Source organism: Perna viridis, chromosome 6 (assembly GCF_037379345.1).
Source record: "Perna viridis isolate PV_CMFRI_1.1 ecotype Kerala chromosome 6, ASM3737934v1, whole genome shotgun sequence".
In the NCBI taxonomy this organism is placed as follows: Eukaryota; Metazoa; Mollusca; class Bivalvia; order Mytilida; family Mytilidae; genus Perna; species Perna viridis.
In genome coordinates this window covers 33,670,372-33,682,963 of record NC_142450.1, presented here as the reverse complement: position 1 = coordinate 33,682,963, position 12,592 = coordinate 33,670,372, and the positions used below count along the sequence as shown (strand labels likewise).

At 32.9% G+C, this 12,592-nt stretch overlaps 1 protein-coding gene across 7 annotated transcripts in view; it reads right to left on the bottom strand.

Annotated features, from left to right (window-relative positions):
- Nucleotides 1–12,592, bottom strand: part of LOC148614644 (beta-1,4-N-acetylgalactosaminyltransferase bre-4-like) — a 39,727-nt gene that overhangs the window by 10,161 nt on the left and 16,974 nt on the right. For all 7 annotated transcript variants that reach the window (XM_088588883.1, XM_088588886.1, XM_088588887.1 and 4 more), the window contains exons 4-6: nt 10,392–10,579; nt 9,517–9,639; nt 5,164–5,268 (exon numbers count right to left, since the gene is read on the bottom strand). In XM_088588883.1, coding sequence (XP_088445009.1) covers nt 5,164–5,268; nt 9,517–9,639; nt 10,392–10,579 — 416 coding nt within the window. The remainder of the gene's footprint in view (nt 1–5,163; nt 5,269–9,516; nt 9,640–10,391; nt 10,580–12,592) is intronic.

Below are 12,592 nucleotides of genomic sequence, written 5' to 3'. Positions count from 1 at the left end.
TAAGTAGTGTCAGAGGAGAAGATTTTTTAAAGAAATAACATTAAAAAAAAACATCAAAAAGGGCAATAATTCCAACATGGCTTAATGGATTAAACAAAACTTTGACCAACAATAGATCCCATCATGCTGAACACTTTTACGTTTAATGTCTGAATATGGCTAAACCTTTTGGTTTTGGAGATATATGCAAAAAACTACTGTCTGACCCCTATGTTCTATTTTCAATGGATCAAAAATCCCCACTAAGTTCTATGCAGGATACCCCAAGAAACATTCATACAAAGTTTGGTTCCAATTAATCAAATAGTGTCAGAGAAGAGCAATTTTGAAAAATTGTTAATGAGGACAAAGACAGACGCCAAGTAATGGCTATAGCTCACCTGGCTTTCGGCTAGGTGAGCTAATTATGGTTAGTAACACACAGACAATGTGACTTAATTGATGACAAAAAGATGGAGGTAGCTAGGTCAAAATTTTTAAAGACCTACAAATGTAAAGTCATGATCAAGAATATGGTAGGCCTATGATGGACATCTGAAGTAAGAAGGAAGATCTGAAATGACCAAATACAAGAGCAATAGTACAAATGATACACCTGGAGTTCAATAGAAAGAAAACAGGAGAAGAGTGGAGAAGATTTCTCATTGGCATACTACCAAGAGACATACTAAATATAAATGGCTTTAGTGTTGCTTTTTGGATTTTGTTTTGGTTAAATAAGGTCATTATCATGAGTAAGATTTTATATACTAAACAAGAGACAGCACTTAATTTTCTTGGACATGGACATTAATGAATGACAAAACCATGTTTCAGAGAACAATAAGGTGAAAGTTCGATAAACATATGCACTGTATTACACAATTCCCTCCCTGGTGTTTAAAATTCAACAGTTTAGAACACAAAGTTCTTCTGCCAAGAGAAGCATTTTACAAAAACAAACCCAAGTTCCTAAAAACATTGAGTTCTCATATGATATATGGAAGGAGATCATAATACCTCTTTGATGTCCATAAATAAAATGTATTCTCCCCAAAAATTAAGACAAAATTAAATTGTTTCAGTGCATAATACTTGTTACTCTCAACTGTTTAGAATAGAATAAAATAAAATGTTCTCTCAAGTAACAGCTGCCAACAAAGGATTATAAATGTACATGTATTGTATATAAATTACTACCATATTATGGGAGATCAGACCACAATACAACTTCACTTGAATAATTCTATTCAATAAAGCAGGTAAAATTCATACATAATGTAAAATCACATCTTCATAAATTGAGGTCGAATGTGGAAATGATTCAAGTTCAATACCAGACGTATGCTCCTCACGATGAGAATATAACAAAACAACCTGTCTCATAGTGAAGGCATTTTTTTATCTTTATTTCTTCCGAATATCTTTTGAAGAATGCATATGAATTGTTCATATAAAATAAAAAATTGTAAAAATTGTTTTTTTGTTTTGTTGAGTTATACAGCAACAAGAAAGTAGCTGTTATGTAAATGATGTTGTACTTAAAATAAGGACTTTTTAGAATTATTTCAAATAGTTGTATCAATTTTGTAGCTGGCGCATTTTCAGCTTGACACCCTAATTACAGTAGAAATATGTAATATTACCTGTAAATAATTCCTTAAGGACTAGTTGTAAAACTTCAAAAATAAGTTTTAAAACACTTGCTGGCTATATACACTTGATAAACTTATAAAATAAAATTACCAATATGAAATTAACTGAAATATTAAAATTGACAAGTAGTAGTTTCCAACCATTGTTAAATAGTAAATCATACATTTTGTATCTACGATATTTTTTTTTTATAATACAGCATTAATTACCAAAAACAATTAACATTTCTTTTGAAGTAGCACTCCAGCTAAGGATCATGCAAAATGTGATTCATGGGTAAAAAGTCTACATATTTTTATTTTTGATATTTTGTTTGAAATGTCATAGTAAACAGAAATTAACATGTGGTTTTTCATATAACCCATGCTCTTAGAAGATAAAAATTATATAGAATGCACTGTATATTTCAAAATTAAGGGAGATAACTATGTAAATGACGCTCACATACAATAGAATCTACTGGATTTTCAATGTTGATTATCTCCTAAGAACAGGCAGATTTGAATGAATAATTACACATTTCATAGCATAGACTCATAAAAGAACTTAATTACAAAAATAAAAATATGTAGCCTTTTTTGGGGTATATTACATTTTTCAGATTTTGCATGATTCTTAAAAAGACAGCTACTTAAATAATCATATAGATTATATATGCTAAGGTAAATGTGCTATTTTTGTAACCTGAAGTAATTGTAAGACATGTTCGAACTAAAATTGTGTTTATATGTGTATTACTGTTATTGTATATAGCATGGCATATAAGGTTAATTGTTCATTTCCTAATAATCATGCTCGGACATTAAACCCCAACAATCAATCAATCAACCTAATAATCATATCAAGGCTTTGTTCCAAGAGTACACTAACAAAAACTAGTAGCAGTACTACATTCAATTATATGCTTATAATTTAATTTGATTCTTTATTTCTTATTTCTTATCTGGACAAGATAGGCTAACTTGGTACTGTGATGTCATTGACATCAATCAGTCTGCAGTTGGTAATTCTAATAACTCCAAAATAAATAAGATTTTAATGAAGGGAAAAATCTTAATTTTGACTTCATTCGATTAGAAATTAAATTAATTTAATTTTTGACTAAGTTATGCTAGTTTGGATCAGTTATGCTTTGTGGGTCATGAGGTGAAAACTGCTCCAAAGTTGGTTACTACACATAACCTGGTCAAAAACTTTAAAAAAAAACTTAAATAGCCTGATTTCTAAGAATCTCCTCCCATCATTTTGATTATCAGGACTAAAGTAACTGTCAGTGGCAGATACAGAAATTCCAAAAGGGTGGGGGGGGGGGGGCAATTTTTGCTGTACCAATTTTTTTTTAGCATAATGGATGAGTCTGGACTCCTCCTCCATAGGATTTGTCTATGACTGTCCACCCAAAAATAGTGCAGTGGTGATTTATTTATGAGAAAAATATTTTTATATATGTTACCAATTAGGTTTCATTTAGTTTAGGGAAAAAGGCAGAGGATTTTCATTAAAAGGGAGATAATGATTTTGCCATCGTATTCATGTATAATTTCCCCTATGACTTTTTTACACCCCAGGGCTTTATCTAAAAAAAATTATTATCTATTCCATTAACTAAATGCCTAGAGCTAACTAAATTAAGTACTAGTCCATGTAAGAATCAGGCAGTAGGTATGAAAAAACCCATCCTATCGATAATTTGACTTTGTGCACCATCAGAATTTAAGGAAAACAGACAAGATTTTCTATATCATGCTGGACCATCTCGTTACAATTTCACTGAATTGCACTGAAAATAAACATTTCAAGGACAGATAACTCTGTCAAAAAACTCATTTTTCTAACATTCTATTGAAAAATTTCTGAGCAAAGCCAGTGATGCAGAGATTAAATAATGGTCTATTCAAATAGAGAAGGTAGCCTTGAGTGATATTACATTGACAGATCGGTGGGGGTCTGTCATGCATGTTTCTGATTTTTTCAATTTTGCCTGATTCTTAGAAACACTAACACTTAAAAATTCTTTTTTAGAATGAATATCTGACTGGTAGTTTGAATTTTGCATCATATACTTAAATACAAAACAAAAGAGAAAATATCATCCCTTCATTTAAAATAGTGCAAAAATCATCATCATCAAAAAAAAAAAAAAAAAAAAATTAGCCACCCTTGATGGAAAGTTATCTACCTACACCAAGCTTCTACTTCTATGCTCTGTAACAATAATGATTGAAGAAAAATGTTAACTTTAAGTATATCAGCAAATTTGTTCATTTTCAGAATAGTAAATAAAGAACTTGTCTAATTATCATATTAGAAATAGCAAAACTAAAATACAAAGGACAAACTGCACCAATGTGTCATTAAGTACTAAAGTTTCATTACATCCAATCAAAAACTGGTGTTTTACACCTGATTTGATACAAGTATTGTGCCCTGTTCTGTAGTACTAACATCAAACAGGAAGGTGTGTCTAATAGTTCATTTTCACCTTTGTTGGAATTGTTCTGTTTAAATTCACTTTGATTGAAAATGGATTAATGATTTCCTTTTTTATTTATTCATTAGATGAATGACTGATCAAATGTTTGAATTAACATTTAAGTTATAAGGATTAAATTCAGTATGAATAAACATTATGCAGCTTCCTGATGAAGTCATATGTATGCTATAACCTGTGAAACCTATACCCACTGGTGACACATGTACACTGAAACCTGTCCGACCTATACCCACTGGTGATACATGTACACTGAAACCTGTCTGAGCTATACCCACTGGCAATACATGTACAATGAAACCTGTTCGACCTATACCCACTAGCAATACATGTACAATGAAACCTGTCCGACCTATACCCACTGGCAATACATGTACATTGAAACCCATCCAACCTATACCCACTGGTGATACATGTACACTGAAACCTGTCCAACCTGTACCACACTGGCAATACATGTACACTGAAACCTGTCCAACCTGTACCACACTGGCGATACATGTACACTGAAACCTGTCCAACCTATACCCACTGGTGATACATGTACAATGAAACCTGTCCAACCTATACCCACTGGTGATACATGTACACTGAAACTTGTCCATTCTATACCCACTGGTGATACATGTACACTGAAACCTGCCTGACCTATACCCACTGGTGATACATGTACACTGAAACCTGCTCAAGTTGTACCAAACTTATGATACATGTTCACTTAAACCTGCCCAACCTGTAACTGACTGCTGATACATGTTCACTAAAACCTGCCCAGCCTGTACCCAACTTATGATACATGTTCACTGAAACCTGCAAAACCTATACCTGACAGGTGATACATGTTCTCTAAAACCTGCCCAATCTGTACCAACTCGTGATAAATGTACATTGAAACCTTCCCATCCTGTACCTGACTGGTGATACATGTACATGGAAACCTGCCCAACCTGTACCTGACTGGTGATACATGCATTCTGAAATCTGTGGCTTTCACTTATCTTAAACATGTCAGTGTAAAACATAATCAAATACATTACCTGACAGGATTTGCTTTGTTCCCAGACTCTGTGCCATGCTTAATCATCTTGTAACGTGCAATATCCATGGCATATCTTGTTACTTTATAACCTGCATTGCTTATTCTGGAAAAAAGAAAAGCCATATTGAATTCTTCAGCTGAGAAATATTGATAATGAGAAATGTGTATCTCAATGTCAAACTCCTGTTTGTGGTAACTGTGTGACAGTCTCAAAAAATTTTGTGTTTTGGTAATTTTTCTTCCAAATTTATAGAAGTTTTACTTTCTTTTAAAACTTAAGTTTTTTTTCCCCCCTTATAATTAAGATGGCAAGACTTCTGTAAAACAAAAAATAAATCTTCTGTACAAATTGATTTATTGACTGATTATTGTTTAAGGTCTCATGAGCCAGATCTTTCTTATACTGACTTACACCCCACTCTGACACATAATAATCAATCAATCAATCAAATTTATTTAGGCACATTATTATATATAAAAACATATACAGACTCCAAGTCAACCAGTTAGCATTCTCATCAAGTCAATCCCAGGAGCCTGAATGGCTCACCTTGTAAAATTTTGCCTTTCAAGGGCAATAAATTTAACAAAGAGCTGTCCAAAAATTCTGACTAAAGACGACTTTTTTAGGACTTGTCATAAGGATCATTTCAACAACTGAGAGTTTCTTTCTATCTATTATAGTTTTCAAGATTGTCAAAGAAGACTTTTGAAATAAATAACATTAAATAGCAAAAAATGTGGAAAGGGGCAATAACTCCAACATGGTTTCACAGACTGAAATGAAAATTTGACCTCAGGTTTTGGAGATATATGTGAAAAACTACTGTCTGACCCTTATGTTCTATTTTCAGTAATGGGGACAATTTTTTTTCAACAGATAAAAAATCCCCACACCAGTTCTATGCCAGATAAATTAAGGAACATTCAGACAGACAGACAGACAGACAGTATGAACTAAATACCTACCACTTTTTAGGGGCACAACAACTCATGAAGAGTACTGTCATAGGTGCATAACTCATTGCACAAATTTTTAATATTTTTGTAGAAATTTTATGAATCAATTTTCATTCCTCTTGTCTATATTATTTTGGTAAGCAATTAAGGAATTAGACCTGAGATTAATATGTCAACTGTCACAGATGGATTAAAGTTACTCTCTTTTAATTATTATTGTTCAATTGCTTAATTAGAATGACAAATGTTTTTCATCTTCCATTTAATTAATATCTCATAATTAGCTTTTGGCATATTTAAAACAAATGTTAATATAGCTCAAATACATGCCAGTCTTGAGCAATTGTCAGTTTTGGACCATAAATAGACTGAAGAAATTAAACGAATATAAGAATGATTGGGTAAAATATAGAATAGAGTTAGTAACAGTGAAGTTAACAACAGTACAGAAGGAATACAGTAGAACCTACTCAGTCATCTAGTTCCAGTCGCTCTGAATCATCCGCAACCAGCTATCTGCAAACATTACTGATTCATTAGACTTCCACGGAACAGATTCCAGTACTCACCGGATCAGAACTTAACCTTCTGAACTTTATCAAAATTCATTCAGATTTGGATTTAGTGAATTTGGACATTGTTAAAATTTGAAAATTAACATTACAGAACCAGAAACCATGACAATCTTAATAGTGCATTTTATTTTTTGATTACTTTCGGCTATTGTTATTATTAAATTGTTGAAATTTTATTTGTAGTTACTTTGCCACAAATCAGTAAAAGAGTCTTAACCTACACACATATCCCAAGTCACTGGAGCCAAGCATACAGAGTTAATTCCCCTAACCTCATGCTCGACTGGCTCTTGGTGACAGTACCATAAGTAGGAAAACCAGGAAGTGATAGGGCTGCTGAGGAAAGTGATTGGAAATGCCTCAGATTCATTATTACCTTTTTTAGAATTTTAAGGGGTTCAGATTTAAATTATACCTTAAAAGAACATTTTAAAGACATTAAAATAAGCTTATTCTAAGATGCTGAAGGTGATCAAATGGGCACTGGAGTTACATAAAAATTTCAAACTGAGATTTTCCTCAAATCCTTTCTTAACTCAAATTTCAATCCATCAGATTAATTGAAATAAAAGATTTAAAGAAGAACTCAAGTATTTTATGTGTTTCTCAATCAATTTTCTTTATGAAATCTAGGTAAGACCCCATATATTACTTTCATATCAACTTATGACTACTTGAGGTATACAGGTGACATGCATTTTACGAGATACTTACAACAATCCAAGCTATTTACAACAATCCAGCAATACTTGCAATCTACCTTTAACCCTGGAATTCTTTTCCCAACAAGATAAACTTAATGCAAACAGTGGAAGAGTCGGTGGAGGGAGGGGGACAGGACCTGTACCCTTGGCTAGCAAAGATGAAAAGTAGAGACATAACCTCTTTTCAATATGGATATGAATGTACTATACCCCTTTTTGATAGATAACCACTAAAAAGTACAATAATATGTTAATAAATATGTAATTTCATATTGGCCCTGTTATAGGTTTAAGGTCTGTCATATTGGTCGAGGTGGTCCTATTGGTAATGAGGAATCACCAAAGGCCAATACAGCTGTCGAGGCCAATATGATTGACCGAAACCTGTAACAGGGCCAATATGAAAGTACATAATTATTGACAATTTTATTAACCAACTCAACTAGATGATTTGTAGAACAGTTGTTTTCATGTTTTTCCAAGAACATGTAGGTTTATTTGCATTATTCAGTCTTGAATATCCTTTTTTGTATAAAAAAGAAGATTTTTTGTGTTTCTGCACCTTTTAGTCCTGGTGATTAAAGTTCATGAAATCAATTATTACTCAAAAAGGCGGAAGTCATGATGCCGTATTGGCCCTGGTTTGATCCATATTGGCCCTGTATAGATGCCCGGTTTAAATTCATATCAATTGGTCAGTTTTTGACATTTTTTAACGTATTTTGGGTAGTTGGTTAATAAAATATATAAAAAAAAACACCTAACAGCCAAGCTAATATCTGCCCTTTTAAAAAATTTACAAAGTTTTTACCATCATAATTCAATACAAATATCTGAAGATAATTAAGATTTATTGCTCCTTGTAGTTGTTAGTGTAGAGGGTGGTACTAGATTTATGACAACTAAAGCCTACATGTCTTTATCTTTTCATTCCATTTCTTATTCAAGTTCTAGATCATCCCATACAAACACTTCAAAACCTCAGGCATGTAACCAAATTTTTGTCTTAGCGGTACATTTATGTATTATCTTTCTTTAAAAATTGTACAATATTATCTAAATTGGCTCTATAAAGATGTTTTAAACAATTCATTCAACATTTTATAGTCTCCCATTTGATTGAATTGTATAGAACATTACCTTAACACCTAATATGACCCCAAACAGAAACTGTTTGACAAAATGTCAGCACAGGAATATATATGACAATTCCATATAAATGAAAGTGGGTACATGCCAGAATGAAACAAAAGTCATTCACCACATAAATCATTTCAACAAGTTACATGTAGGCTAACACTCAACCACTAAATTCATCCATCCATCAATGAACATAGTGATCTATCTTTTGGACAATGTTACAACAATACCCCTCCTCCAGCCATATCCCCATCATTTCTCCATATCATCATACCTTGTACAATCTTCCGTTGTTCTGTACTATCACCTTCCCTGACAATAATATCCAATGGATATTTGAATTATCAAATAAATATAACAGATACATCACTGAGTTTCCCATGACAGGCTAAAATGTTTCCTATCAAACAGTCTAACTCAGGCTATTTAATTTAAGATGTACATTGTAACTATCAAAGGGTCCATCCTACCCAACACTGTAACTATCAAAGGTACTGTCCAGAACCTATCCAACACTGTAACTATCAAACGTTCAATCCAGTACCTATCCAACACTGTAAGTGACCCATCCACCTCACAATGAGAAATTGAAATTAAACTTGTGTAACCATCTGCATCACAGCCTTGAAATTGGGTTTTCCTTACATGACCCTAATCACAGCCTCAAAATTCAATTTTCCTAACCACCCTCATCATACCCTCTAAATTTAGTCTTCCTAACTACCCTCATCACAGCCTCTAAATTGAATTTTCTTAACCACCCTCATAAATGCCTCTTAATCCAATTTTACCAATCATTCCTCATTAAAGCCTCAAGCTCTTGATGCAGTTTTCCTAACCAGCCTCTTAATTCAGTTTTCCTAAGCACCCTCATTACAGCCTCTTTATTCAATTTTCCTAATCATCCTAATCAGAAAAACTAAACTCAGTTTTCCTAACTACTTCTCATCAATGCCTCTAAATTTAACTTACCTGTTCCACATATCATCATCTTCACCTCCCCAACCAAAATATCTGTTTGGGAAGCCATTTACTTTTATGAATTGTTCTTTGGTTAAAGCAGAAACTCCTCCAAATATACCTGTATATGGCAATCTACAACAGGAGAAATATGTACTTTTTAATTATGCCAAATATTCCCTTTCAGATCCTTTCAGGAAATGAAAATATTTAAAAAAATGTTTATAACTACATCAATTTATAACAATTTATAACATTAATTTAAAAAAAACCTAATTGTTCATAAGCCAGAAAATGACAATATCTTCTGGTTTTTATCAAAATTAATATGGTATAGTTACTATTTTCTTAACTTATCTCTTGAGTTTGTTTTTGGAAAATGTGAGGAGATATTGTTTACAAAAAAAAAAGCAACTGTTGTTGAGTTTGCAGGCTTTTAAATACCATAATTTAACATGTGTGATTCAGTATTCTATAGCTTTGGTTAGTGATATTGTTTTTGTTTTTGTTCAGTGATGTGTTTCAAGTGCTTATTGATATTTTGTACCAAATAACAGTGGGAGTGTTAGCATATTTTCTGGTCAGGTGCTAGGTCATAAAAATGCACATGGCTGTAATTTGAAGTCGGTTTTGAACTTTATCTATGGGTTTTATTTCTATAGGGGACTAGGATCAAATTTTGTGTTCTGGGTTTTTTTTCAGTATATTTTCTGATCTGACTTTTAATTTTTTACTCTATCCTGTCCAGAATTTACCCAAATCTTCATCTTTGAACTTTCTTTTAACCCGGCTTTAACCATACATCATCATACATTACATAATTTACACTCCCCGGTCTATTCTTACCAGCAGACGGTCTGTGGAGCAATGTGCACGGATAAACTAACCTGTATTTGAACTTGTCGATGGCGGCAGACATGTGCCGAGGTTGTTTTGGACAGCTATAAATATTTCGGTCATTTTCCGGTATGAGATCAACATCGTGAAAAACAAAGCACTGATAGTCATAAATCTTAGAAGCCTCAGCATATCCAATATTCATCAACATGGCACGGTTAAATCTGGAGGTACCATTCTAAAATCAGTGAGATAAAAATTGGTCCCATGCATATCATGTTGATAAGTAAACGGTGTAGATTCGGGGAAAGGTTTGCGAAGCACTTGACACCTAAAAGTTTGTATATGAAATCTTGATTTTTCACTAAATTTTCCCTCACATTTTCTTTTCTCGTTTCAAATTATTTTAACGCCATTGCTAACCTGAAATTAAGCTCCACCTGAAAAAAATTAATTAGCACACAATGGACCCCCGTTATTATGCAAATAATTATGATTTATTCAAAAGTGTTGGAGTACAAGTATGTCATTTTAATACCCATATAACGTAAAGAGTTTTTAACCACAATTTGGTTCCCCCGGCACCAAGTCAGAAAATACTTACCTCACCTAGAGTACTGCATAAAAGTTCAGTGAAAACAACTAGTTTATGAAAGAATAACTTGCTATAATGAGACATAACTAAGTATCAATGTACAATTAGTGAGCGGATATATCAGCTTTGTTATTTTTGTCAACTTAGAATTGATGTAGCAGTCGCCAGAGCTTATAAATTTTCAAAGCCAGTTAGCCTTACACCGCCACAGGAAAATAGTCCCATTAACATACCCCGTTAAGATTCAAATGTAAACACTTAAGTTCCTTTTACATTTAATTACTTCTAAAATATCAAATTCCATGTTATTTACCCCAATAAACAAAATTAATAAACAACTAAATATTCATCAATCCTAAAAAGGAAAATATAAAGAGGTGTGCAGAGTACCAATCAAAAGAGCTGTCTTCACATTTAATGCACAGTTGGATTCAAAAATTCACAAAAAGGGGCAGTGATTCTGATAAAGTTAAGGTTTCCAGGCTACTATTTGCCCATTTTGACCCAATTTTACACAAACCTATAAACAAAAGGGCGATCAAACCCCCGAAATCTTCCTGGTGTGCTAGTCATTGTTATATGCATTTCAGAACAACAGGATTATAAAAATGGAACCTTTCTTAGAAATAGACTGTTATGCCCAAAGGGTACGTTCTGTCATCTATGACCACAGAAGGTATTCTTTTCCCATATCACCCTGAACGAAAAAAAAACCGCCGAATCAAATGAACTTAAAACTGACTGCTAGATTGGAAGCAGGTTGTGTACTGTTCTTAATCTTAACAGACTTTTAGTACGGTTATCGCCTCGTGACATCGGAAGGAGATGACCAATAAAAAAAGAACTTTGCTTAGACGGTGGCATAGTTATTTTGATAATGCCATTTTCCTAGTAATGGTGTCAGTCTGGTGTTATTATTATTTGTAATAATCTATACAGGTCTCTAAGCGACAATTTGTTGCACTTGAGGTATAGCTTATCATACCTCATGTACATGTATCTAAGGGCAAGAGTGATTTGGCTCAAGTTTGAATGATTTGACAGACAGTTTGAACCTGGCGTTCTAAACGGAGTTCAACTTGAAATTTTGGAAACTGGAAAAAAAGCCAGCTAGAGTGTCGGAGAGTTTTGTGTTCCTGAATTTAATGCAAACTTGCGTATGCTACGATGCTACATGAATTTGGTATGATTAAAAAAAAAAATTGTCATATTCGTAATCAGATTGGTGAATTTAAATCAAACTGTTAAGATACAGTTGAGTCGACTCCGGTTCTCAGTTTCTTTTATGGTATCCCTTTCTGCAATTTGACGATTATTTGATTCGTAAAAATTCAAACAATATAAATTGATTCAGTACATGAGTAATTTAAATTATGGTATACATGTATGTAGACTAACACAGACTTTGGTCGAGTTATGACCGAAAAATAATTTCAACTTATTGACAATAGAGTGAGAATTTAGGTTTGTTTTTATTAGGTATCAAAATAAAGTCCATTTTGTTTAATTAAGTTTAATCGAAATTTAATCATCATCTGTTTAGAAGTCCGTCAGAAGGGCGGAAGGACGAACAAGAAGCAGACAATCATTGTTATTTTATTTTTGAATTTTATACTATACTTTATCCTCGTAGGCTATAAATAGTAACAGAGAAAA